The sequence below is a fragment of the Numenius arquata genome, chromosome 21 (genome assembly GCF_964106895.1).
Source record: "Numenius arquata chromosome 21, bNumArq3.hap1.1, whole genome shotgun sequence".
NCBI lineage: Eukaryota > Metazoa > Chordata > Aves > Charadriiformes > Scolopacidae > Numenius > Numenius arquata.
Window position 1 is genome coordinate 4,251,134 of NC_133596.1, and position 25,194 is coordinate 4,276,327.

The 25,194-nt window shown below is 50.5% G+C and overlaps 1 protein-coding gene across 2 annotated transcripts in view; it reads right to left on the minus strand.

Moving 5' to 3' along the window:
• ARID1A (AT-rich interaction domain 1A) overlaps positions 1 to 21,841 on the minus strand; it is a 64,130-nt gene extending 42,289 nt beyond the window's left edge. For both annotated transcript variants that reach the window (XM_074162145.1, XM_074162146.1), the window contains exon 1: positions 20,684 to 21,841. In XM_074162145.1, the coding sequence (XP_074018246.1) occupies positions 20,684 to 21,841 (1,158 nt within the window). The remainder of the gene's footprint in view (positions 1 to 20,683) is intronic.
• Positions 21,842 to 25,194: the final 3,353 nt, after the last annotated feature.

A 25,194-nucleotide genomic window follows, 5' to 3' on the forward strand; every position in this document is an offset into this window, starting at 1 on the left:
TTCAGAGCACGGTATAAAACCCCGTGTGGAGCTCCCATACACCCTAAGGGATGCAAATTGTGTTTACATCTTCCCAGCCATTGTCCCTAAGCTTCCCCAGCCTTGCCTTGTGGGTATAGCCTTCCATTACTGACATCTTTTCCCTCCCCACATTATCTTCTTTGGTATGTAAAATCAGTGCCACCAGGAGAGCTTCCCAGCTTTTGACCAGTCAACCTTCTCCTCCACCACCCCCCAAACACGCACCTCCTCACTACTTCTACCTGAACAAGTGCAACTTTGGGGTTAGTGTGACCAAACGTTTCAGCATCTTTTCCGTTTGTTACTTGCTTCCTTCTGGTTGTTACCTCACCGTCGCAGCTCGCTAGCAAGGGCAGCTTCTCAAATACGTTCTTGCTCGGGGATTTTTTTTAATTTTTTTTTTTTTTTTTTTTTTTAAAAATAGCACACACCACACGCTGCCTCCTCTGCACAGATTTTCTTGTCTGTGGTCACCCACAAAGCTAACCATATCTTCAGGAAGGATAGAAACAAGGTGAAGATCCACTTTTCCATGACTCCTACAGGAAGCATGACGACTGTAAAAAAACGTCAAGAAACATTTGGAAATGTTTATGCAGCCATTAAAAAAAAAAAAAAAAAACACACCAAAAAAAAACCCAACCCAAAAGACAAAACCCAAACATATTTCCAGGATGTGACCAAGTCGTCACCTTGATTGCTCAGCGTAGGAGTACACAACGTGCTTCCAAACTGCGCTGCTTTGAACTGCCACTCTTCCACAAGGCCCTAGCGCACAGAGGATGCTAAAAACAAACACGAAGAGCATCACTCTAAATTACAGCCTTTATAGATAATATTCTATAAACAGAAGAAACGTAAACGCCAATTAATCTCTTAATGAAGGAACACGCACACGTTCCTGACTCGCTGCAAACCAAGAGGCCAACTCTGGCTCCCCGGTGCTGCCGTGTACATCTCAAATGCTGCAACGGGTTGTTTCTTCCTTCAAAATCTCCCAGAAAAGACAGACGTCTCCTTCGCCGACAGCGCTTTAACCGCTCTCCTCTTAGCGGTGTTGCTCTGGCTTGCATCAGGAAATCTACGTGAATTTCCTACCTCAATAAAAGGCGATTTAACTACACGCGCCTTGAGAAAATATCAGCCCAAGTCGAAGCGCGGATGGACCCAAGAGCTCGTGCGAAGGCTTTTTGGGGGGAGCGGAGGTGCCGCGGGGCTCCTCTGTACACCCCGTGTTACAGGAGAGGGGGAAGCCCAGAGGAAGCGACGCCCGCTCGCTCGCAAGAACGCTTCAGGATAAATAAGGAAATACCAAACTCCCGACTGCAAAAGGCTGGAGATTCTTCTCTGGGCTGATACATGGGAAATCCTTTCAATAGGAAACCACAGGAGTAGATTACTGTGATTACACTTCAAAAGCAAAGGCCCTGCCACAGAGAGACATAATTGAGAGAAAGCGTTGCTCCTTGATCACTGAAGTCCAGACCCCCTGCTTACACCTCCTTGCATTCATAGAAATTGCTTCCATTCTCCCTTCAATCTCGCTATCTCTGCTGTTTTATAACACTGTGAAGTACCAAAACTTGGAAAAAAAGCGCTCCTCTTCGCCAGCTAAAACTTTCAAAAGCCAACTTGCTTTTGGTAGGGTGCGTAATGAAAGGGACCGTAAGCCGGCGCTCCAGAGAAACTGCTGAGCTTTCGAGAAAATTTAAGATATTTCTAGACTAAGAGCTTCTAACAGCGAGCCCAAAGCGAGTTTAAATCGCCAGGTTCAAAAGCTCTCCGAATCAGTACGTGGAACGTTAAAGATGTCAGACCCCTAAAATGAAACGGTACCGTGAAAACCAGCTATTCTTCAAAAACAACACCGGAGTTTTCCTTAAAAAAAAAAAAAATAATAATAATAAAGCTTCTAAGCAGACGAGAGGATGCCACAAACAACGCTTTTCAGATTTCATCCGGTTGAAGAGAAATTTGGCCTCATGAAAGAACAGTTTGGTTAAATTGGAGGGGACTTGCTTAACGGCCCCAGCAGGAAAACAAGTAACGGGAAGAGGCAAATCCCACTTTGGAAGCAAGAGCCAAACCCCTCCACAGCTGTAGAGAAAAAAAATGTAATTCTGAATTTCCCCGATTACCTTATTACGTATTTGTATTTTATTATGCCAGAGGAAGAAAAGGAAGGAGAGTCATTTACTGAACTCTCCAGTTTCAAATCAGCGTCATTCCATTATTGGCAAACGCGGGTATTGGCCACAACTGGCTTCCTCAGCTGCCCCCAAAAAAATAGAAAGGCCAAAAAAAAAAAAATATCATAAAAAAGCCCCAAGCTCTCACCTTGCCCTTGAAATCTTTTCCTGACCAGATTTGTTGTCCGTTTTTTGTGATAAAAAAATAATAAAAAGCATTACTGGCTGTTTAACCGAGAGAAGCCCTAATTGATTCCCACAGTAATTAACCTGCATTTTACCTCGGAGAGTGGTAGTTAAGGAAGTCGGCACTGCTATTTATAACTCATCTCAAATTGAGGGCAGACTGCCTAAAATCTAACACATCCCAGCTGTACTCCTGTTTGAACTGGGGCCAAGGGAATTTTTTAAAGCAATCTTGGCACTGAATGAATGACACCAACAGTACGAGCGCGCGTGTGGTTGTGTTGTGGTGACGTAGCAGTGGAGGTGGAAGGGGAAGGGGGGGCCGCACGCCGTAATCCCTCTCCCGAGCCCGCTCCCAGGCTCAACCCCGGCCGGTAAAACGTGCCGGAGCCGCCCACCGGAGAACCAAACACAGGAAACGGTCTTTTTCCTGTGGAACGCCTTGAAGTGAGAAGCACATGGCTAATCTGCATAAAAAGCAAAAGCCACACACCACTCCTGCCAGGAAGGTTAGTGCTCGTAATCTCTGGCCGTGGAGCTGGCTGCCTGCGAGGACTTGGACCAGCGCCTGATAACCCAGAAAGAGCCGAGAACAGATGGGCAAGGACCCCGGCAGAAACGGCACCACCGCACGTGACCGGCCACATGGCCCCGGCCAGCACAAACTATTGTTCGGCTGCTCAGCGCCGGTACAAAGACCGGCCCGAGCCCGAGCGAGAGGTGGCAGCTGCTCCCCTACCGTGGTCAGGCCGGTCGGAAGACGGGGACCACCAAACCCCGGAGGCCTGGAAGTCACCAAGCTGAGAAGATGACGAGAAGATGCCGACCAACGCTGGTTAACACCGTCCCACAGGCTCCAACAAACCACTCGCCTCCCCGAGGCTGAATCCGGATGGGATCGTACCGAAGTGAAGAAACTAGGTCTCAGTAGAAGAGAATGTTCCTTCCTCGTGTCTCCAACCCCTTGTTACCCAACGGCAAGGGTAAGTTGTCTCTGCAGCCACCGAAGTTACAAAGCAGACTGCCATGTTGGCTATAAAAATGGTATTAGTGATGGACAGTGCTGGGAAAGAGGAGTCATTTTCCCTAAGAATTAGTCAGCTGGGATCACGGTCATATTGGATTTAATCATTGAAACCAGGCAAGAGAATAAAGCCACCAACCTTTCGCTGCCATTTCTTTCAAAATCTACAAGCTGTATGAAGCAGAAAGTCAGTGACAGCAGCATCAGCTTAACGACCTGGTAACACCTACCATGAAAAAGGCCTGGGTTCAAAATAGCAGCTTTCCCTGCCCGTTTTCCAGTGCCTTCCACCAGAAAACCAACCAGAAACACCCACCATGCCAAGGGGAACCTCCACTTGACAGTCTCGATCACAAGGCTGCCAAGAGGCCTTCTGAACCAAGCATGAACGTTTCGGAAAAGCAACCTTAATCAATCGAACTGACCTTTGATATTTCTAGTGCATTCCACATCCTCTGGAGCTACCAAGAGCTCAGGCTGCCATGAGACACCAAGGTCAGGTCCTGGAGGTCCCAACATCCAACACAACCTCCAGGGTTGAGGGCTTGGACCTCCCACCTCCAAGCCCTTCCCCTAGACCAAACTTCTGCTGTATTTTCAAGTTCAAAGGGCACTATGGAGTTATGCTGCCCACAGCATCAATACAACGGTGTCTTGGGTCAAGACAAACCCAGTTTTCCCTGTACTCACCAGTATTAAGCTACATGAGGTGTGATGGTCCCCGCAGATAAAACACAGGTACTCGCGGACAAACATGAAAGGCAGAGGAGGGATTGCCCCAAGATGGCCCGAAGCCTCACAAACCCACCAAAACCAGCCAGGCTGCGACGATACACACCAGCTGAAGGACTGGTCCAAAGAAGACAGTTACTCCCTCGCGCCACCATCCAACCACGGCAACGCCATGGCGTCACCATGAAAACAGAACTAACGGGGCGGGGGGCACACAACAGCACCCAATGGGCAACACAAGATGCTTCAGCAAACCCTACTTCCAGCCGGTCACCCTCAGTTTGCACTTCAGACACTTCCATCCCTGTCCCCATCTCCCAAAACTCCACGCACAAGCGACTCCAACTCCTCCATAACCCGTCTAGAGGGTTCAAGCTGAGAAACGAGCACAAACTAACAACCGTCCTCATTCGTGAGCAAACACGCTTCGTCTTCCAGCGAGGAACACTTTCATCTGATCTATTTAAGGTGCAACTGGCTGCGCTAAGGTCAATATCCCGGCCTGAACTCCCTGCCTTTTATAGCCTTCTGAAGGACCAGCGCGCTGGGTCATGCTTCATGGCCTCTCCTCCCGTGGTGGGCTGCTTCTAAAGAGAGACAAAAAAGGCTCGGGAGAAGTTAAAGTTATGATAAAAAGAGAGATCTTCCTGTAGTAGGTGAAGATGCCCCCGAAAGACAAAATACCTAGAAAACCCCATGGCAAACACTACACCGAGGTGTACGAAGTCTCTCACCAGGACAGTTTAAGGGACAAGGGTATTTTACTGAGAACACCATCACAGAAATGGGCACTTCCTTTATTTATTTTTTTTTTTCCTTCTTTTCCTCTCCCTTTTTTAAACTTGAGAAATGCTTCAGCTTCCTTCAGTCCCCCAGCCAAGCCCACGCCGGCACCCGTCAGTCGCTCTCCTCGCCGGGGCAGCACCCACCACTTCGGGAAACGAGCACCCCGGTTCCTGGAGGAGGCTGGGTCGTTCTGCCTTGCGCCCATAACCTTCGGACACCAAAACACATGACTTTTGGAACACAGCACAGGATTGGTTTCAGGGTTACAAACACCTTTCAGGAAACATGCAGGACAAATCAATTTTTCTGTAAGCTAAAGAAAAATGAAACTCCCCATCTCATCCCCACAAATCCTCGAATCCAACTTAGATTTTAATACATAACCAAGAGGCGATGTATCATCATCATCTCATTATCAACAGCCGATGCAGATTAAATTATTGGTTGCCAAAGTGCTCAGATAACTGACCTCTGCTCGATGGTTTCAGTTCTGCAAGTAGAGGGAGCCTGGTTTTTCTTCTGACTTTTTCCAGTAGGTCAGAGTTTGACCAAAGATACTTTCTATTCCTCTAATCTTTTGCTAACACACAGCCCTCAGAATAAGCTAATGCTACAGACGAAAAGAAAACAGGACGTTTTCTAAGTTACTGCAGTCACCTGCTTCTAACCACGAGTTATTTGGAGCTCCTGTAAACTTAAGATCAGCCCTGTTAAATATCGCTCCTTTCCTTGACTATACATTTATTACACCAGCTCCTTTGGGGAGATTTTCTGTAAATCCAGGATACCGAGTCTTACCAGTGGGGAAAAAAAAAAAAAAAAAAAAAAAAAGAGATGAGTAAGTTTTCTCCAAGCAGCTATAACGTGAACTGTATCTTCCCAGCTAAACACAATTCAGTAATTACCCCATTAACATTTCTCAGCAAGAGGCCAGTCCACACATCTCGGAGGACTTTCCTAAGCACCACTCTTACTAATACTCTTCAAATTGATTAAAACTGACCAGAGTTTTGCTTACAGGATGTATCGTTACCGAACGGTTTATTCGTGAAAGAAGTCCATCAGAAGAAGGTGAGCTGGTGGGGAAGTGAAATGAGAGCCCCACCTCAAACCCTCCCTGGAAATAACCCGACAGGGGTACAACGTCCGTGTCCAAAAACAAGCGGGGTTCTTGGGGGGGGGGGTTCTATTAGTTTTTAGAAGTTGGAGGGCGAGAAGGTGCCACGCCTGCCTGTGTTTAAAGTGCGTTTGTTGATCTCATCTTTCCTTCCCAGCCTGACTTTAAGCCCTCCTTAACAAATTCAACAAATCCAGCTTATCGAGCCACTAGATTTCAGTTCCTTCCTTCAGTCAGTCTTTCTCTGTGACACACGGTCACGCCGCTTATCACACCACATTATTTAGGTATCTCTCGGGACCCTCGATATAATATTTCAACCACTATCACATCTAAAGACGACACACGACTGGGTTTCTGCAATCTTCAGCATCTACTCGAAGGCGGGCGCACGCTCGCCTTAACAGGATGTTTTTCTGGACTTGTGAAAAGCTGTGGTGTAAAAAGGAGCTGAAGAAAGATTTACGCTGAAAACACTGAGGTGGGTCGGCCCGGGAGAGGGGGAAACTCTTGCTTCGTTCTCCGACAGCCCAGACTCAATCTGGGCAACGGGTTCCTTCTTGATCAACCAGACACTGAAGTGGATGGAAGCAGGAGCTGACAGGTTATTTTTAAGGTGGCAGGAGGTCCTGACAAACACTATTTACTGAATTAAATGCAGTAAAAATTAACAAAGGGTTACGATTCTTTTGCAACAGCCGGAGACTCAGGAAATTTTTGGCCATTTCAGAGCCAAATTACGCAGTTTGCTATTTAGACGGGCCATGTGGTCTCTAACCTCTCCACTAATTCCAACTTATATTTAAGCATGAAAATATCATTTCCTTCTAGCCAAATAATTAGGTAACTAGCTATCCCATCCCCATGCTCTCCGACTTCAATTCTCTTTATTCAGCCAACTCGCCCCAGGATTTCCAAAGTGCCCCTGTCGACTCCTCCCAAAATCCAAGCGACACCAAGATGCAAAGAAAGCTGCGTCTCAGCTCCACGGGAGAGGATCCCAAGGAACATGTGATAGTCGTAATGAGGTGGTGTTCCTTTTGAGATGGAAAGGAACTTCCTTCCTGAATATTAAATCAGGCTTTAAGTTTAGCCAACCTCCTACGTCTGCTCTAATGAACTGGAGGCAAGTCAACAAAAAGACGGTTAAGTGTCTCATTACAGCATTTTCGTTCCAGGCCTACTGACACACTACAGCAGGCTCATGTTGTACCACAGAAATGGGACCGGGCCAAGAGCAAGCCATTAAAAAAAAAAAAAAAAAAAAAAAAAAAAAAAGTGAGAGGAGGAAGGGCTAGGATGGAAGAGCAAAATTATTCTAAGCGTCACCACTACTTATGTGATCTAATTCCGATCAGCGAGAGAGCAGCTGCTCCAGATCGCTAGCAAGATGTAAAATATTTGCGCTAAGCACCACTGAAAACCTGAAAAGGCTCCAGAAACCCCGTAAATACACGCAGACAACTGCGACCCGTAGCAAATTTCAGTCATCCAGCTCATTCTCAATTTCAAATCCAGCAAATTTCAGTCATCTGAAAGGAACCCCGGTTCCTTTCAAACAGGCAACACCAATCTCACCGACAGATCTTTCCCCACTGAACACAGCGGATGCGGCAGGGGGGTTGGAACTCGATGATCTTCAAGGTCCCTTCCAACCCAAACCATTCTAGGATTCTATGTTTTCCAAACCATCAGGCCTGAAGGAAGACCCAACGCGAGAGGCTCACCAGAGTTTACTTTCCAGAACAAAGTTAGTTTTATCAATTCATTAAAAGCCCTTTCTGCACAGAAATCCGACGGGTGCTGGTACACATCCAGGAGTGGATAAAGCACCTCCAGCACAGCCTCCTAGCTTTCTAAAAACAATTTCTCCCTAGCTCTTCAGCCATAAAATGCAGCATTGCAGGTTTCTGCCCACTTGTGTCTGTCTGAAAGCTCAACCCGGATTTGAATATCTCATCACTTTGCAAATTTGTCTCATTTTACACCAGAACAAATGGTGGCTGAACAGACTCAACTGGACAGGCAAATTTCCACGACCTCTTTCCATGCTGGGTTGGTAAGGGCATACCCCAGACGCATCTCAGGATCGGGCCAGGGCTCCAAAACATCACAGATCTCCATGGTCCTACCTCTCCCACCACACACAACGCCAAGATGGAGGAGGAGGACGCAGCTACGCTCGCCAAAAGAGAGGTCCAGCTGTCGGAGGCTGCCTCGTCCCAGCACACAGAGCTCCATCCCGTCCACAGCAGCTGCCTGCGCTAATAGGAGCTGCGTGTCGGGGCCTGCAGTTTCTCCAAGCCACGTTTCAGCATTACGCAGGCTCTCCCTTCTCCCACAGAATAACCGAACCTATTTAAAAGCATGTATAAGATCAAAACAATCCAAGAAATCCAAGTTTTGGAATAAATCTGTGGAAGAGGACGAGGGGTAATGGTTTTAAACTGAAAGAGGGGAGATTGAGATGAGATCTGGGGAAGAAATTGTTTGCTGTGAGGGTGGTGAGAGCCTGGCCCAGGTTGCCCAGAGAAGCTGTGGCTGCCCCATCCCTGGAGGGGTTCAAGGCCAGGTTGGAGGGGGCTTGGAGCAACCTGGTCTGGTGGGAGGTGTCCCTGCCCAGGGCAGGGGGTGGCACTGGATGATCTTTAAGGTCCCTTCCAACCCAAACCATTCTGTGATTCTACAAGACAGGCAACCTCAGTTTAAATTAACGCAAAACTCCCTGCTCCATCACCCTCATCTCCCAGACCTTGAATCCAAACTCACAACTCAGTGGTGGACACGGTGGTGGAGGTGGACATCACCTCTGCTTTGTGATGGGGTAACACGGGTCAGCCAGCTCTAATTGCCCAAAGGCACACCCTATTCTCAGCCAGGAGCTGGGGTAATCACCTGCTAATTACTTCAAGAGCGTATCAAGGGTAACCGTTTTTTATCGCGTTGGCATCAGCCCTGGTGTCACCTCAGGAGGAAGCAAGGTAGCACATCTCCAGCCTGTCCATCCCTCCTGACCCCGCAGTATTTTACAGGAGGGATCCCACACGACGCAAGGTAACAAAGCTCGGTTTTGCTAATAGGAAGAAGAAAAGTTATTTCCCTTCTCATTACAGCGGCTGACAAATTCGGACGCTATTTTTATGGATTTTATTGAGCCTTCTCTTAATTTAGCCTTAAAATTCAGCTTCCAAGACTCCACTTCAGTTCCACGGAACCAAAAATATTTAAAATTGCGGTAATGACAAGTTACCATCTGCATTTACCAAGGATGCACTCGGTAACTTCGTAGCAAGCAACAACCAGATCTCCAGTATTTATACCCAAATGATCTATTTGCATCCCGAAAGCGGAGCCACCGTCACGCTTTGGGAAGAGAGGAGGAGGAGGAGGAGGAGGAGGATGGGGGAGATGAAAAGACAAGAAACCTGGAGCTGCAGCCAAGCTGGCTCCCAGACAGCAGTGAGGACACGCTACCAGAGCCTTCGTCAAGCCAAAGTGGTCGTGATTCAGGTTGGTTACACTTGGCAAACCCAGCACGAATCCCAGCCCCGCAGTGACACACGGTCATAGGCACTTAAATTTTTCTTTAAAAAAAATAAAATAAAATAAAAGCCCACCAGCCCTGGGTTCTAGTGATGTATGAAGCCTGGATCCGCAGCCCCACGCTCACGTCTGTCCTTGGGCTTTTTATTAAAAAAAAAATTAAAAATTAAAAAAAAAAAAAAATCCAGCTTTCTTTTATAAAGCAAAATGAACAACGTGGGGAGTTGCTCAGCGAGTTAAAAGGAGTGCGTGCTGGCAGCCGGTGAGAAGGTACAAAAAATTCATAACCGTGCCAATGCCATGGGGGGAGGAGGAACAGCCAACGCTGCAAAGTCTTCCCTGGTTTCAGGAACAGGTATAACAAGAAACTGTTAAGACAACTCATATGAGAAAAGGGAGATGAGACATGACTGTACCTTGACAGCGGTGACAACTCCCGAACAGTTTATTGCCATTTACCGAGTGATCAGATTTAAAGCTAACCTTAATACACGGTTCCCCGTTCGGGCACAAGTGTCGCTGCTGCCTTGACACGGCGCGCTTTCAGCACACCCCCCATTCATCATTAAAGCCGGTAAATCCACGCTCTGAAGCCCGGCGGCAAATTATAGCCCCGTCTCCCGATACAATACGCCTAATGAGTTATTCGCCAAGCGTGCGGACAACAGATTGAGCACCTCGCTCCGGAGGAGGAGAGGGGAGGCGAGGGTTAAGGGCCAAAAACGCAGTTGAAAGCCGAGGAACGCTCTCAATTGCTCTGGGATATTTCATAGAACACTAATCACTTCATCTGATTTTAATTCCCGACACCGAATCAGCATATAGCTTTTCAAAGAAAATCTTGTCCTAGATTGCAAGGTAATCAATCACAATTAACGTGGAAACAAGCGGTTGCAACGCTGTCACGCCTTGTGAACCAAACAGGAAGGCCGGAGAAGGCGCTTTAGAAGTATCTTTAAAAGTACAGGCAGGCGGGATAATTTGGGATAGGTCCGACGGCCTCTTCTGCACATCCAAGAGCAGACAGCAGAGCACCAGGCATTTTGCTTCTCCTCCAGAGCACGAGCTGAAGAAGAGTGCGCTTTTTTTATGCCACTTCCATTAGGAACCATCATCCGGGATAAAGCATCACCTCAAAGTCCTGCTTCGGCAGGGGAGTTGGACTAGATGATCTTTATGGTCCCTTCCAACTCTAAAAAATTCAGTGAAATTCAGTGAAAAGTCCCTTCCCCACCAACGTGCCCTGTTCCAGGGGAGCCACATTCCACCCCGAAACCGCATCTCCAACAACATGATTCTTTTTTTTTTTTGGCGAAACCAAAGAAAACTGTTCCAGGTGTAACCCCAATTCCAGAAAGTACAACCCAGCAGTTACAGCATTAACCCCGATTTTGAGAGAACAGGGCTTTGAAAGCACCTACCCTTGGAGATTTCCCATGCACCCAGCCGCAGGGCGCAGAGGCAAGGAAAGGCTTCCGAGACGCGGAGAACTGCTCGTACGAGCCTCGCTGGTATACCAACGGTAAGCTGAAAGACTAGGAGATACTTTCATACTTTAATGCTTCCTATCACGATACTGTCCAACCAGCCAAAAAAAGAGTAAGTGTTCAAACCTGTTACAACCAGCGGCTGCCCCGAATCCCTTCCAGGGGACCCAAAGCACTACAATTAGCACAAGGCCCCCACGCAACAAGTTTGGGTTGCAAGCAAATGAGTTTGGGTTGTTTTTTTTTTAATAAAAAAATACATGCCACCCACCCAGACGGCTACCCCAGCCCCAGGGGCAGGACTCCAATATTTCCTGGACCCTCAACACAACACATGCAGCCACAGCCCAACAAGAAGGCAGTTCCTGGGAAGACGGGATCACGCTCATAAACTGGCCTTGAATGGGAAGCCTTTTCCTTGACTAGCTCCAAATTCAGAAATATATTAAAAAACATATATATATAATCAAGCTTTAACTAATTCCAGCACTTCTACCATTTCAACGTATCTTCTGCACAGAGGTAGGAACGTTTCTTCAAATCATTTCACAAGGAGTTACGTCTGAGGAAAGACCACTTCTAGTCTTGCACCGGTTTAATTATTTACATCCAGTTAATGAATACCAGATTCTCCTCCTAAACTTGTACAGGGTGCATAGTCCTACAGTCATTTGGACTTTAAATCCATCACCAGACTGTTATGAAGTACAAAACTCCAAACAAGCCTACGGGAAGGATCCCACACAGAGAGGTACAGGGTGAGCCCGGCCAGGTCCGGGCCCCTGGAAGAAGTTCAGGTGGCAAAGGGGGACAGCGCGATCCCCTCCACGCCACCCCCAGCGAGCAGAGCCACCTGGAAATAAAGGGAGACATTTTGCAATTTAACCAGCAAGTTTATCTCAAGGAAATAGGGGACAGGCAGAAAGCCACACTTTTAAAAGCAGGTTACCATAACACTTTAGCCTCTGTTCTCCACACCTAGAGAGACCAGGACAACAAGAGGTACTCAATTAACGTGATTTGGAGTATTTTTCCTCATGTCCGAATCTAAGGGTAGCAAAACAAAGCGGCAGCTCCATGGCGTTCCTCGCTGGCGTCTGCCCTGGTCTCAGGTAAGGCTGATCCCGCCCTGGAGCAGGACAGCGGGACAGGCGACCTTTCCAATTCACACCCAGACCTCCGTTCAACAAGAAAACTCCAGTCACCTACAAAGACCAACCAACACCAGGATTTCGCAGGCACCTCCTCACCAGAAAGATCAAATTCTGTGCCGCAAACCCAAAAGAGATGGCCATTTTCGGAGGGGGCGCCCTCCCTCTCCCGCGCCTCGTGCTTCTCAGACCGTATTAAAATTGCTGAAACTATGGCTCGGGACACTAACAGCGTTAAGAAAAGTACAAAGCCACCGTCGATAACTTGAGCTGGCCACGGTGTGAGCGTACGCCGGGGGGGCAGAGCGGGGTTCCCGGCACGGCGTCCGGAGGTGCAGGTTTTAAAGCATTCCTCTTCTGTTATTCGCAGGCAGGGTGCCAGCCACCGTGCTGACATCAGAAGGGAAATGGTAATTTTCAGGGTTTCTCTTAGTCAAACCTGAATGAAATTTCACAAGTGAGTGGAGGAGGGGGGGGAAAGTACTTGCTTAACCCAGTAATTCTCCCCCCCCGGGGCAGGGGGGGAAATTCCAGAGTCCGCCGAACTTGAAGAATTTCTCTTTGAGAAGAGTCGCGGAATCTCTCAGGACAGAAAGTCACGGCTACCTCAGGCCACGCTCTGACATCGGTGACCACCGAAAGGCTCTCTGCTCCCAGCCACATCCAGGATGTCACCATCCCATCCCACCAAAACCATCAGAGTGCTCTTCGGTCCCCTCTGGATCACCTCACGGCCAAAGGCACCCACAGGACACAGGGCAAGCCCACAGCCGGGGGGGGTCTGCGTCAGGGTCGTCCCCCCCAGATTCGCTAAAAACCACTCCCCACGTCTAACTTGCAGCTTCTTGGGACACTTTGGGCATAATATGAATTATCCAGGAGGAAGAGAAGTTACTCAAGTTGAAGAAGAGGGAGAACAAAGAAAATAAAAAGTTAGTAGCAACTGAATTTGTCCTTGAAAGAGTTTCAATAGCTCTAAGAAATAACGACGTGCTGGTTATCCCATGAAATGCCAGTAACTGCAATGGAACAGTAGCTTTTTCAGACTTAATTTACACAAACTGATTTTTCATGAGAATTTCATAGAAATTCACACACACACACACACTTTATCTCCACCCTCTCACCCTCCCATAAAGAAATTCCCTGTATTGACGGAACGAACTGAGCCCCACCTCTTTATTTGCTCCTACCCACTTCTGTCCCTTTTTTCTCCCATAAAAGAGAACATACTTAGAAATTAGATTCTAGCTACAGTTCTCATTTTACTCAGAATATATAAAGCAAAAAAAAAAACCCAAAAAAACTATTTGCTGAGAAATTCCGAAGTAGCTTTTATTAAGTTTACCTATCATTATGTAGCATCCTTTACATTTCACCGCAGAAAGCTCATGCTCACATTGTGTAAATACTTACTGAGCTGTCACTTTAACTCAGAAATACTCCAGAAAGAACACGGCGGCAAACCTGGAAATGCTCTTCTCGATGTAGTCCAAAAAAAACCTCAAAAACGCTCAAGTTGCACCACTGAACTGCTGAGTTCTAACTCTGGGAGCGCAGGTGCACAGGAGAGGAGTAAGGAATGGGAACCCCTCCCTCATCCATACGTTAATACAGATTATCATCTGATTAAAACACTTCAGGAACTGGTAAAATATGTTCATGAGCTCAGCCCCGAGAGAGGCAGCTCCTCCTGTTCCAGCCCTGCTTCTTTCGTTCTACGAGCCTCCGAGGGCAGGCTTGGGTGCTGCTTCTTTAAGCATAAAACTCCAATAAAAGGGTCTTAACGATATATTCAGCTAAAACCTCAGTAGGGAGGAAAGCTGGTCTCACACTGACAGCACAGGATGAGACTCAGAAGACCTATATCCCGCTCTCCGCCCCGTCCCAGCCTTCGTGCCTCACCTTGGCAAGTTCCCACATCAGCATCTCGGCTGCTTCCGCTGAAAAACACTCACTGGAAGAATTCAAGACCTCACGTTCCTCCTCTATGAACCAGGGAGAAAAAAAAAAGATTGCCCGGAACCTCAGAAAATTCCAGCCTTAAGAATGATAAGCGTAGGCTCAATCCAGCAGGGATGACATGAAATTTATAACTGGAATTTTACTGGGATCGATTTCTAAATACAGCCTGGTCTCCCTGAGCCCACAGAAAGTACACACGGTCCCCTCTTTCTCAACTTCTCTGCTTTTCCAGCTACTGAAGTGAAGAACAAAAAAAAAGGCATCAGCTCCTCTGTGTCACCCAGGAGCAGGTGGACAGCAGGACCCAGACAGAACACGCGGCCGTTTTGGTCCGTGCCAAAGAAAACGGCTTTTTTTCCTCCAATCCCTCCTGTCATTCACTGGTAGCTGGAGATTTATGGCTTTGGCTAACAGACCTCTAGGATAGTTTTACCACTGCACATGCATAACCTCCGGATAAATTAAAGGCTGAACTCCTTGAAATCAGCACACGACAGAAAAACTTTTGCAGGACTTCTCCTCGCAAACATTTTTTTCTTTTTTCCCCCAGGAAAAACGTTGGTTTTTTTTTTTCCACCAGAACAAAAGGGGAGGTATTATTATTTTGCATTCTTGCTGATGCTTTAAGGACCCTTCCAGAAAAAGCAAGGAGCCGTAACAGCAATGCTAAATACAGACAAGCTTATCTTTTTTTCTTTTTTCCTTCATTTTTTCCCCCCCAATTACGCTCGCCTGCCTCGGGTTTCTGCTTTGCTACTCTGCTACTCGAGAGTTTCCAACATTCTTGGCAGGAACCGGGCAATGGCATGCTGATGAGCTTTTCCCCAGAGCAATCCATCACACAGGAGTTGCAATTCAAAAAAGAAATCAAACTGACTAGACAAAGAATTTCAAATACCCCGAGTAAAAACTGGAAAGGGCATCTTTCTCCTCTAATATTTTAATTACCGAGATCACAGATTCGTAGGGTAAAAAACTGGATTTCCAAGTTGGTGGCATTCCTTTGAAAAGAGTAGGAAGAAAAATGGTGGAAAAGGCACATATGAGGTAACAGATGAAATGAACAGCTGCACTATTTTACCTAATTTTAGACATTAGTTTCTCTCTGAAGGAAAGCTCTGGGTTTTTTAATACGGTCTTCATGTAAGACCCTTAATGGGGTCTCGTGTAAGGTTTCTGTAATGTAGTACTCATCGACCAGTTTTCTCAAGTAAGACTACAGAAAAAAACCAAATTATTATGAAGACACCAAGCTTAGGAGAACAGTAAGAGACAGCTATCTAAGAACATTTGATTCCCACGTTACCCCTAAACCCAGCTTCTAATATTATTTAAGAACAGGGAAGAGGTTCTGCCTGTCTGTTGAGCAGCCACTTTCAGGAAAACAGAAGTTGTAGCAGCTAAAAGGAATTAAACCGGGCAGACGGTTTTAGGAAACCAGTAAGTACCCCAGCCATAAAACGAAAAGCCTGAAAGTCAAACACACGACCTCCCAGAAATCACATTTCTGCCTTGCAACCCACAACACGACTACAAGAGACACCGTATGTAGAAACCTTCCCCTACTCCGGGTAATAAATAGGGATTGACAGAGCATTTCATTTACACTTTGTAAAAAGGCAGGTGGGCAAGCCCTGCTAACCCTGTTCCACCCAGAGAAAAAAAATACTACAGGACAATCCTGCGGTTTGTCCCAGGTTTCCCAGTATAACCAGTGGCGATAAGGGCAGGGAAAACAACCTCCAGCTGCGAGTCAGAACTGAGGTTTTCCATCCTGTATCCTACACATATCCTGCCTGCAAACACTGGTCACCTCGAAACCAAGCATCAGGAAGATGGTATTTCAGAAAACAAGAGATTTTTAGAGAGTCAGGCAAGCCCTAGGTTAGTTCAGACCAGCACAGGCTATTGGAAAAGGGAAGCCAGCAAAACCTTCAGCATCCACACCAGAATTGACTAGACCTTAACAACAAAATCAAACGGGCAGAATTTTTCTACTTTTTCTAAAACCATTCATTCGGAGGCCAACCCTACCCCAGAAAAGGAAGATGTACCACTCTCCTTTCCGTTGGAAAGATCTCAGGCATCCTACACCTCGCGAGGGACGCGAGGGCTCCCACCATTACAATGCTAAGCAAGGAAAAACCCCGCGACACGAGCCAACGGGAGCCAGGTCTCAATTTCCCATTCCAAGATATCACAGCTCATTGGCAGCACAGAGCCATTTGGTGCCAATTTAGTTTAAAAAAAAAAAAAAAAACATATTTTCAACAACATTTTTCATGCCTCGCTTGCTACTGAAGTTGAGATCTAAGTCAACAAAAAATAGCTATTGTATGGCAATGGGCCCAAAAGCATTTTTTTTTTTTATTAACATACAGTTTTTAAACTGCCTTCACTGAACTTATAAGAGAGGCCTGGAGATGTCCAAGCACCTCCGGGGAGTTTATCCAACATGTCAATGTTTAATGCGGTCCAAAGACATCTCCCGTTACAGGAGACATCCTTTGCTGTAGCAAAAGTGTGTTACCACAAGAAATGCCCGTCTATTAAAGGGAGGGAAGTCTTTTCTCTTAAGCAGTTTCCTTTAAGTCCCAAGACACCGGGAAAGCAGCGTATTAATAAGAACTGCTACACGCTCCGAGGGGAAGGGGGGTGGAAACAAATACATGATAGAGCTGGAAAAATTGAAAACTAAGATCCCTGGCCTGGTTTCTTCCAAGCCATTCCCACAGAAAAAAAAAAAACAAAAAAACAAACACAGATTTCTCATCCCACACACTGTAAAACGGCCATTCCGATCTCTTGATCCCACTCTCTGCGTTTCCCAGCTACAAAGGTCATCAGAAAATAAAGACATACGAAGTTATATATCGCAGTCCCGACACACACGAAGCGCATCCGCCTTCACAGCACCAGCGTCCCGGGACCGGCCGGTGTCCGTGAGGGCCACAGACCAGAGTCTGCCCCTGCGCGAGTGACTACACCCCTCTTATTACAGGAAATATTCCACCCAAACAACTTTCACGCCAGAGATTACTTTGCCTTCCTTGACGAGCAATGTGATGAAACTCTGGCATCACTCATACATCCTAAAAAGCGCGGAGAATTAAAGGCCGCTTCTCTTTTCTGCATCATCCTGCTTCCCGTCCCCAAAAACCTCGGGTTTGCTATCCCAAGGACTCCCGAACGGAGGAACCCCACGCTCTTCCCACACCATCTTCTGCACCAAGAGATGCTTCTCCTGCCAGTGTTGGGTCAGATGAATTACATCCTCCTCCCGCTCTCCCAGAGTCTCTCAGAAGTTAGGTGGTAAGTACCCACTCTGTTCATCACTGCACAAGACAAAGAAGAAACACAAAGCTTTAAACTCTTCCAATCTAGGGAACTTCACGCGAGCACACAGCAAAAGGAGGCTGTAATTTAGGACTGGAGTATTATTATTAATCAACCATTTCTTGTGGGCAGCAGAGATGACATGTGGAAGCTTTTTTCATCAAGCTTAGAGAAGTCTGTTCTTTTCTTTTTCCAGTAGAAAAAAAAATTAAAAGAAAAAAAAGGAATTGTTGTCAGTTTGAGTCCAATAATCCTTGGCACAAAAAGCATTTTGGGGGAGTTGTTTGGTTTCTGGGATGGGGGAGTTGCTGGTTTACTTTTTATATGCACTATTTGTATTACCTAAAGTTCACCTAATTCTCAAAACAACTATTCACTAATAATTCCAGTTGATGGGACCAGTTACTCCGATATTACTAATACAACAGCTCACGGAATCAAATTAAATTCATTTTCCAAGACAAAATAAGCTTCTTTTACAAATTCCTGACAGAAGCACACTTTTGTGGGCTACGTGCTGTAGTAAAACACCTGCTTGAAGAGTTCAAGCCGACACCGTATTTTAGCACGCGTTTTGTCTAAAATGAAATTTTTCAGGATACAAAAAGTACCTTCGAGTAAACACCCTCGTGTTCCTGCCGTTTGTCCCAATGTTTTGCGGGTGTATGTGACCGTATCCCTGCGGAGCTGAACCCTCCCTGATAATGGTACACTCGCTACCAGTTACCGCCGGACGGTTTGACGACCACAGGAGAGATAAGATCCTCTCTCTTAGAGAGCGCGACTTCAATCCGACAGAAAAGAGAATTAAAGTGATTCGAGAGGCCGAAGGGGACCGTCACCTTCCGATAATCAAGGAACAAAAAAAATGAAGCGGCTTTTCAGATCGGCACAAGAGAAGCCCCGAAAAGAGGGAGAAGGGAAACTCTGGAGGCCGCATGTCACACTGCGCCCTATCAACCCTCTGCGGCCCCGAAGTTAGAGCAAAGTACAGAGAAGGAAAAGGGAAGTCTGTCAGTCCCGCTCGAGGCGGCGACAGGCCTCGGAGATGCACGTCTAAACATGGTTTTAATGGAGGTTTCTAAATATTAGACGCCGGCAACCTCTTGCCCCCTGTAACCTAAAATGCCTGATGAGTACGCTGTACCTTTTGTGGCCATCCCTATTTCCAGCCAACAGGTAACTCTTACACATACAACAATAAACATAATTCTCAGGCTCGAGGTTTGTTTGTTTGTTTTTTCCCCCCCCTATTTGCACTATTCTAAGGTTTTGGTTTTTTTCTTATTTGCACTCCTCTGAAAAGCAAAGAGTTGTGACACCGTTGAGCCTGACCTGATGGTCAGGCTCAACGGTGTCACAACTCTTTGCTTTTCGCAGCATCCGATTGTCTGCCCTAAGTCCCTTTACTGATGGGGGAGACGGTGACACACCAGTAATTACTCAAAGCCAGTCAAAACGCACCCCAAGAAACAGACCCAGAGGCTCAGACCTGTCCTATATTAAAGCTCTACTGAACATAAATTGATAATTCACCATTTTCAGTGCTTCAGCCGTAAGTTTGGGATTGATTTGTTGTTTGGGTGTTGTGTTTTTGGTTTTTTGTTTGTTTGGTTTTTTTCCTTCTTCAGGCTGTAACACACCCCAGAAACACAACACACACCCCCCCCCCAACATTCTCCATCTAATAAAGAAACCAAACATCCCCGGTTTTGAAAAAAAAAAAAAAAAAAGAAAAAAAGAAAAAATTAGCTGGGAACAAACGCATCCTCAGCTCCATCAAAGAAATCATTTATACCAAAGGGAAAGTCACATAACCCAAATAAACAGCAAGCCCATTGTGCCCCGGCCACTGTTCCGACAACACAGACTCTTATTTCCAGGCTGCCTAAAAACATCACCGATGCAAAAATAAACCCAAGGTACAAACAAAAATGCCCATCGCCTCCCCTTTTGTTTTTGGGGGTTTTTTTTGTTCTTTTTTTTGTTGTTGTTGTTCCAGGCACAATGCGACCAGGGCAGGCTGTCTGGGGGCTCGGGGTGGGAGGTTTGGGGGTGTCCCCACCCCGGGGAGAGGTGACGGGGCAGGGGGGGGACACACCGCCACCCCAACCAGCCCCAAGGTCACGGGGATGAAAGAGGGAGGAGGAGGAGGTGGGGGGGGGGGGGGGGGAACACATCACACACCAGGGGTGCGAGGGCTGGTAGGATTAAGAAAAAAGGGAAGAAGAAAAAAAAAAAAAAGAAAAAAAAAAGAAAAAGAAAAAGGAAGAAAACGGAGTGTAAAAGTTTATGAGCTCATCAGGATTGTTGTACCATTACATCAGAGGCAATTATAAATGGCCAAGAGCAGGAGATGGGGAGCCAATCAGATCACAGATAGGATGTCAACCTAAGACCAACTGTCTCCTGGCTTTGACAGAAGGATTTTACCTCCATAATTCAAATCCCAAACCAAAGCGATCCGCACTCGCTGCTCCCATCGCCCGGCTCCTCCACCGCCGCTCCCCGGCCGCAGGCCCCGGCCCACACCGGGGAAGATGGCCCCCACCCGCCCGGCCCTGCCGACCCCGCCGCCGCCCCGGGCGGACCCCGACGGGCCCCGACGAGGGGTGCGGACCCCCCCACACACACACACAACACACACACACCGGGGGGAAGGGGGGGGGGTGGGGGTGGGGGGGGGAACCGGGCGGCGGGGGCCGGGGAGGCGGATGGCGGCCAGGCCACGCGTTGGGCCGGGCGGGCCCGCCCGCAAGCCCCGGGCCCGGCCTCCCCTTACCCCCCTCGCCGCCCTCCGCCGGGGGCGACCGACCCGCTTCCCCCGCCGGAGCCCCCACCCCTAACCCCAAGCCCGGAGCGGGCCGGGACGGCGGAGGCCGTTCGCCGGGAGCCTCGCACAAAGGCCTGGGGAGGGAGGAAGGGAAGGCGGCGAGGCAGCCATTTTAGAGCGAGCGAGCAGGCACAGACAATGGCAGCTCCCCGGCAGCGCCGGCCCGGCGGGGGGAACCCGCGGGAGAGGCACCGGCCCACACCCCCCCACCCGCCACACACACACACACCCCGCGCCCCTCACCGTCCGGCCACCCCCACCCCCCGCTCCCGGTCCCGTTCCCCACCACCACCACACGCCGCCCCGCCGTTACCTGCTGGCTCCTGCCGAGGGACTGTCCTCCGCCGCCGCTGCTCCCGGGGCTCATGGGCGCATGGTGGCTCCTCGGCGGGGCCCCGCCGGCCGCCGCGGCCCAGCCCTGGCTGTTGCCCCCGCCGTACTGCGAGACCATCTCCGCTGCGGCCGGCCCCTTGGCGGCGGCTCCCCCGTCCTGCGGCCCGCCGCTATAGTCGCCCCCGGGGTACCCTTGGTAGCCGCGGGCGGAGCTGGGGGAGGTGAGGAGCTGGTTGAGGGTGGGGGTGGCGGTGGGCTGGGGGGTGGCGCCCCCTCCTCCTGCGCCGCCGGCGGCCGAGGGCCCCATGACCCCGAAGCGCTGCTGCTGGAAGGCGGCGGCGGCCGGGGACTTGGCGCCGGCGGCCGGCGGAGCGGAGCTCTGCCCGCTGCCCCGGGGGGAGCTCAGGGCGTAGGCCTGGGGGGGAGGCGGGTAGGAACCGGCGCTGCGGCCGGCGCCGGCCGCGTAGTAGGAGTTGTACTGGTGGTTGGGGAAGCCGTGCTCGGCCCCGCCGTGCGAGTTCTGGGGAGGGGGCGGCCCCGCGGGGGCTCCCGCCGGCCCCGGGTAGGACTGCTCCAGGCCCCCGCTCTGCAGCGCTGCCATGCCAGGGCTTTGTTGTCCGCCATGTTGGTGGAAGGCAGCGGCGGCGGCGGCCGCAGCGGCGGCGGCGGCGGCAGCGGCCTGGGCTCCCCGGCCGTAGGGCTGCCCGAAGCCGTAGGCTGGCGGGGGCAAGGCGGCCGGGTGGGAAGGGGGAGGCTGCTGCGGCGGCGGCGGCTGCTGCTGCTGCGGCGCCCCCACCCCGTCGCTGCTGCCGCCGCCGCCGCCGCCACCGGGCGGCTCCGGGAGGTTATTGTTCAGGGTGGCGGCGGCAGCGGCGGGCCTGGGGCCCGGGTTCCCGTTCGAGCTCTTCAGGTCGGACTCGGCCCCTGCGCCCCCTCCGTTGCTCTCGGCCCCGTCCTGCAGCTCCTTCCCCGTGGGGCCCTCGCTCTCCGCCTGCTTCTCGCCGCCGCGCTCCGCCGCCGCCTCACCCCCCGCCTCCTCCGGGGGACAATCCCGCTGCTGCGCCTCCGCTTTCTTCAGCTCGGATGGAGCCGGGGCGCCCAGGCTGCTGGCGGCGGCGGGGGCGACCTGAGCAGCCATGATCCCCCCCCCCCCCCTCCCCACCCAGCCACCCCCCCCGGACCGGTCCCCCCCCCCCCCCCCCCCGAGCTGCTCCCTGCCTGGCCGGCCGGCGTGAGGCCTCGCTGCTCTGCTGCTCCCCGCTCAGGCGGCGGCGGGCTCTTCAGGGCAGCGGGGGCTCATTCCCCCCCGGCCTGGTTTGGCGAGGCGGGGAGGGCTCCGCTGGGCTGGGCTTCCCGGGGCCTGGCCCCGCTGTACCTCCTCGGTTGCAGCCGGCGGAGAAAGGGGGAGGAGGAGGGAGTGGGGGGGAAGGAGGAGGAGGAGGGGGGGGGGGGGGGGCGGGGGGGGGGGGACCCGGGACGGGGCTCCCGGTGCGGGAGAGGCGGGAGGGAGGGAAGGGGGGGGGGGGGGGGGGGGACACGGCGGGCGGGCGGGCGCCGTCCCCCGGAGCCGGGCCGGGCTGGGCTGAGCCGAGCGGCAGCTCCCGACTCTGGTCCGCCGAGTGGGGCTCACTCCGACACGAGGCTCAGCACTGCCATTTTACCCAGCGCCGCGGCCGCCTGCCAAACCCGGAGCGGAGCGGAGGGCGGCCCGGACGGGAGCCTTCCCCCCCGTCACAAAGGAGGAGCGGGGCCGGCCCCGGCCGCTGGCGGCTCGGCGCGGCGGAGGCTGCCGCACGCAAAACCCGCAGCGGATCGGCCGGGGCACGGGGCTGGGAAGCCGGGAGAACGGCGTGTTGGGGTGGGGTGGGGGAAGCTGGCGGGGAGGGGAGGGGGGGGGGGGGGGGAACGGGACAGCGGCCACCCTTACCGTGCCGGGGCGCTTCCCGAGCGACGTCCTGCAGCCGGAGTCCTCCGGGAGAGCGGGCGGGGAACGGGGCCGCCTGGCCGGCTGCGGGGTTTCGGCCCGTGGGTTAAGGAAGCGCCTCTTCTTTGTCCCTAGAAATTCCATTTAGAATTAGCCCGTGCAAAACTCTTAGCGGTTGTCATTTCCTCTCCGCCCGGTTGTGTCCCTCTGGAAGAGGCCTTGGCGGCGGGCCAGGACTGTCACTGCACGCACGGACATCCAAGAAAAGTCGGGCTCCCCGCTCCTGCCAAGGCGAGGGCAGCGGGAGCGGGACCAGGAACTCCCTCGGGGCGGCTGGATGGGGAGAACCAAAAACCACCTGAACGTGTCTAGACACAACACGTTGAGCAAGGGGGACGGGACGCCACGGCGATGGCAAGAGGGTAACGCGGTGCTGAAGCTCCCCGGACTCTCAAGAGATGAACAGGGAATTAAGGCCAGGCTCTTCCGCAACCGGTTCAGACTCAGATTCCCACCTCCTCCATCCCCGCGGCCTTTCCCAGAGCAGGAAAAGGGAGGAGAAAAACATACCTGGAACTCCGTCCCGGACACGGCCCGTTCCGGGCCAGTAGGGTCTGTAGCTGCAGATGTCACTTCATACGGGCCGGGTCTGCGGCAGAGGGTGGAAAGATATAAAAATATGAGTTATTTGGATTATAAAAACCAAATTCTCAGAAATTAGGACACAGGACATGGTAAAAATGGCAGCCACGATACGGTTTAGATTTGGGTCCCATGTACTGGGACCTCCCCTGGAATATTTGGAAAAGTGAAGCTGAAGTAAATACAACTTTAAAGGGAGAGAAAACATCCGAAAACAATGGGTTTTCGGCTCGAAAGAGTTCTGAGGTTGCCATTTTAGAAGGGGGCAGAAGGAACCCCGGTTACCAGCTGTACAGCGAACAAAGCACAGGGCTCGGCCCCAGTCTAACCATCAGCGGGACGCACGGCAAGAAATCCCATTTTAACGACACCGATGACGGTGGGGAAACTTGAGTCCGGAGCAAGAGGCAAGGCGAGGCGCAGAGGGACCGGGTCACGGCCAGCCCTGCTTGCCTGGTAGGGATGAACTGAAGATTTCGGTGTCTGCTGCTGTCAACTCAACCCTCACGCTCATTATAAAACTTCTAATATAAAAACATTTATCATCTAGAATGCAGGTGGCGGAACAAAGGGGTTTATTCCAAAGCTGGAAAGTGGGAAGGGAGGCGGGACGGGGCAATAAATAGCAAAATTTGAAACGTATTCCAGAGCGATAAACCGCCCCGCAGGCTCCCGGACAAAGCCAGCGGTGCCATTTTACAGTCTTTACAGTTGACCCCGCAACGCGGAGCAGGCTCCATCTCAGCAAATTGGTCAATCGGTCTTTCTCCACTGCTGGAAATAAACTATGAGAAAGAAAGAAAAGGGCAAGAAATGATGACGCGGGTATTGTGGTGGTACTCGAAAGCCTTCACGAAGACTAGTCATGCTAGACTCTCACAGCGGAGGCTCTGTGGCTTTACTGATACCGGTGTGGGCCACGGAGCAGCAAAACTGCCAAGGTGTTCTTCTTCGGAAGAGTCTGGAAACTGTGGAACATGCTAGAACAAAAAGTTGATCTACGTGCCGTCTTGAGAGGAGCCTTTGTTGTTTGATGAAACCCTGGGTTCTAGAAAGACAAAGGAGCAGAGGGAGAAACTCCTTCAACACATCGGGCTACGCTCTCACAAGTGAGGCCCCGTGGCTGCACTAATGTTTGTGACGGGCTGTAGAGCACCACAGCACCGAAACGCTCTTCTTCAGATCTTTCCTTTACGCTAAACTTCAAAAAAAAAAAAAAAAATTTAAAAAATAACAAACTGGAGAGAATTCTGCCATTTAATCCCAGAACCATCTCGAGCAACCACCTTCCCAACTCCAAAGCTACAGTCTGCTCGAGGAAGCCAAGCCCCGCCATCCAACTGAGCCCCACCAAAAGTTTAACGACTACAGTTCCCGATGCTCAGGTGCATCCAGATGAAGAGTCCGCGCTCCCAACCTCTCTACGTGTGTCAGTCTTTTGGAATCCTCTTCAAAGAGCGCTATGGCAGACTATGAAACCTGGTGTTGATTGTAATGTGAAAAGCAGACTGGATTTCCCCAGCCACCCACGCAATGAGGAGACACTCACTTTACCAAATGTTTGTGAAAGCTGAAGCAGATTTTGGAATATGCCTCATCAATGAGGCCCTGGCACTTTACTAAATACTAAGGCATCCGATGAATTTCCAGCCATGGGGTTTGGGAAGCGGATGAGGGTACATTCGAAAAGCAACATTTCCGCCTAAGAGCTGAAAAAAAAAAAAAAATCCTCCTCGCCACTCATGTCATCCCGTGGTGTTAACAACCATCTTTCCCGCTCCGTGGAACCGGAGGAGACTTTTCACTGCGGCGCGTCAACGTTTCTCAGCCCGAGCCATCCCTGCTAAGTCGCATGCGGCCGTCCTCTCTCTCTCTCTCTCTCTCTCTCCCTCTCCCCCCTCCTCAACCATCTCCCTAAGTGCTGA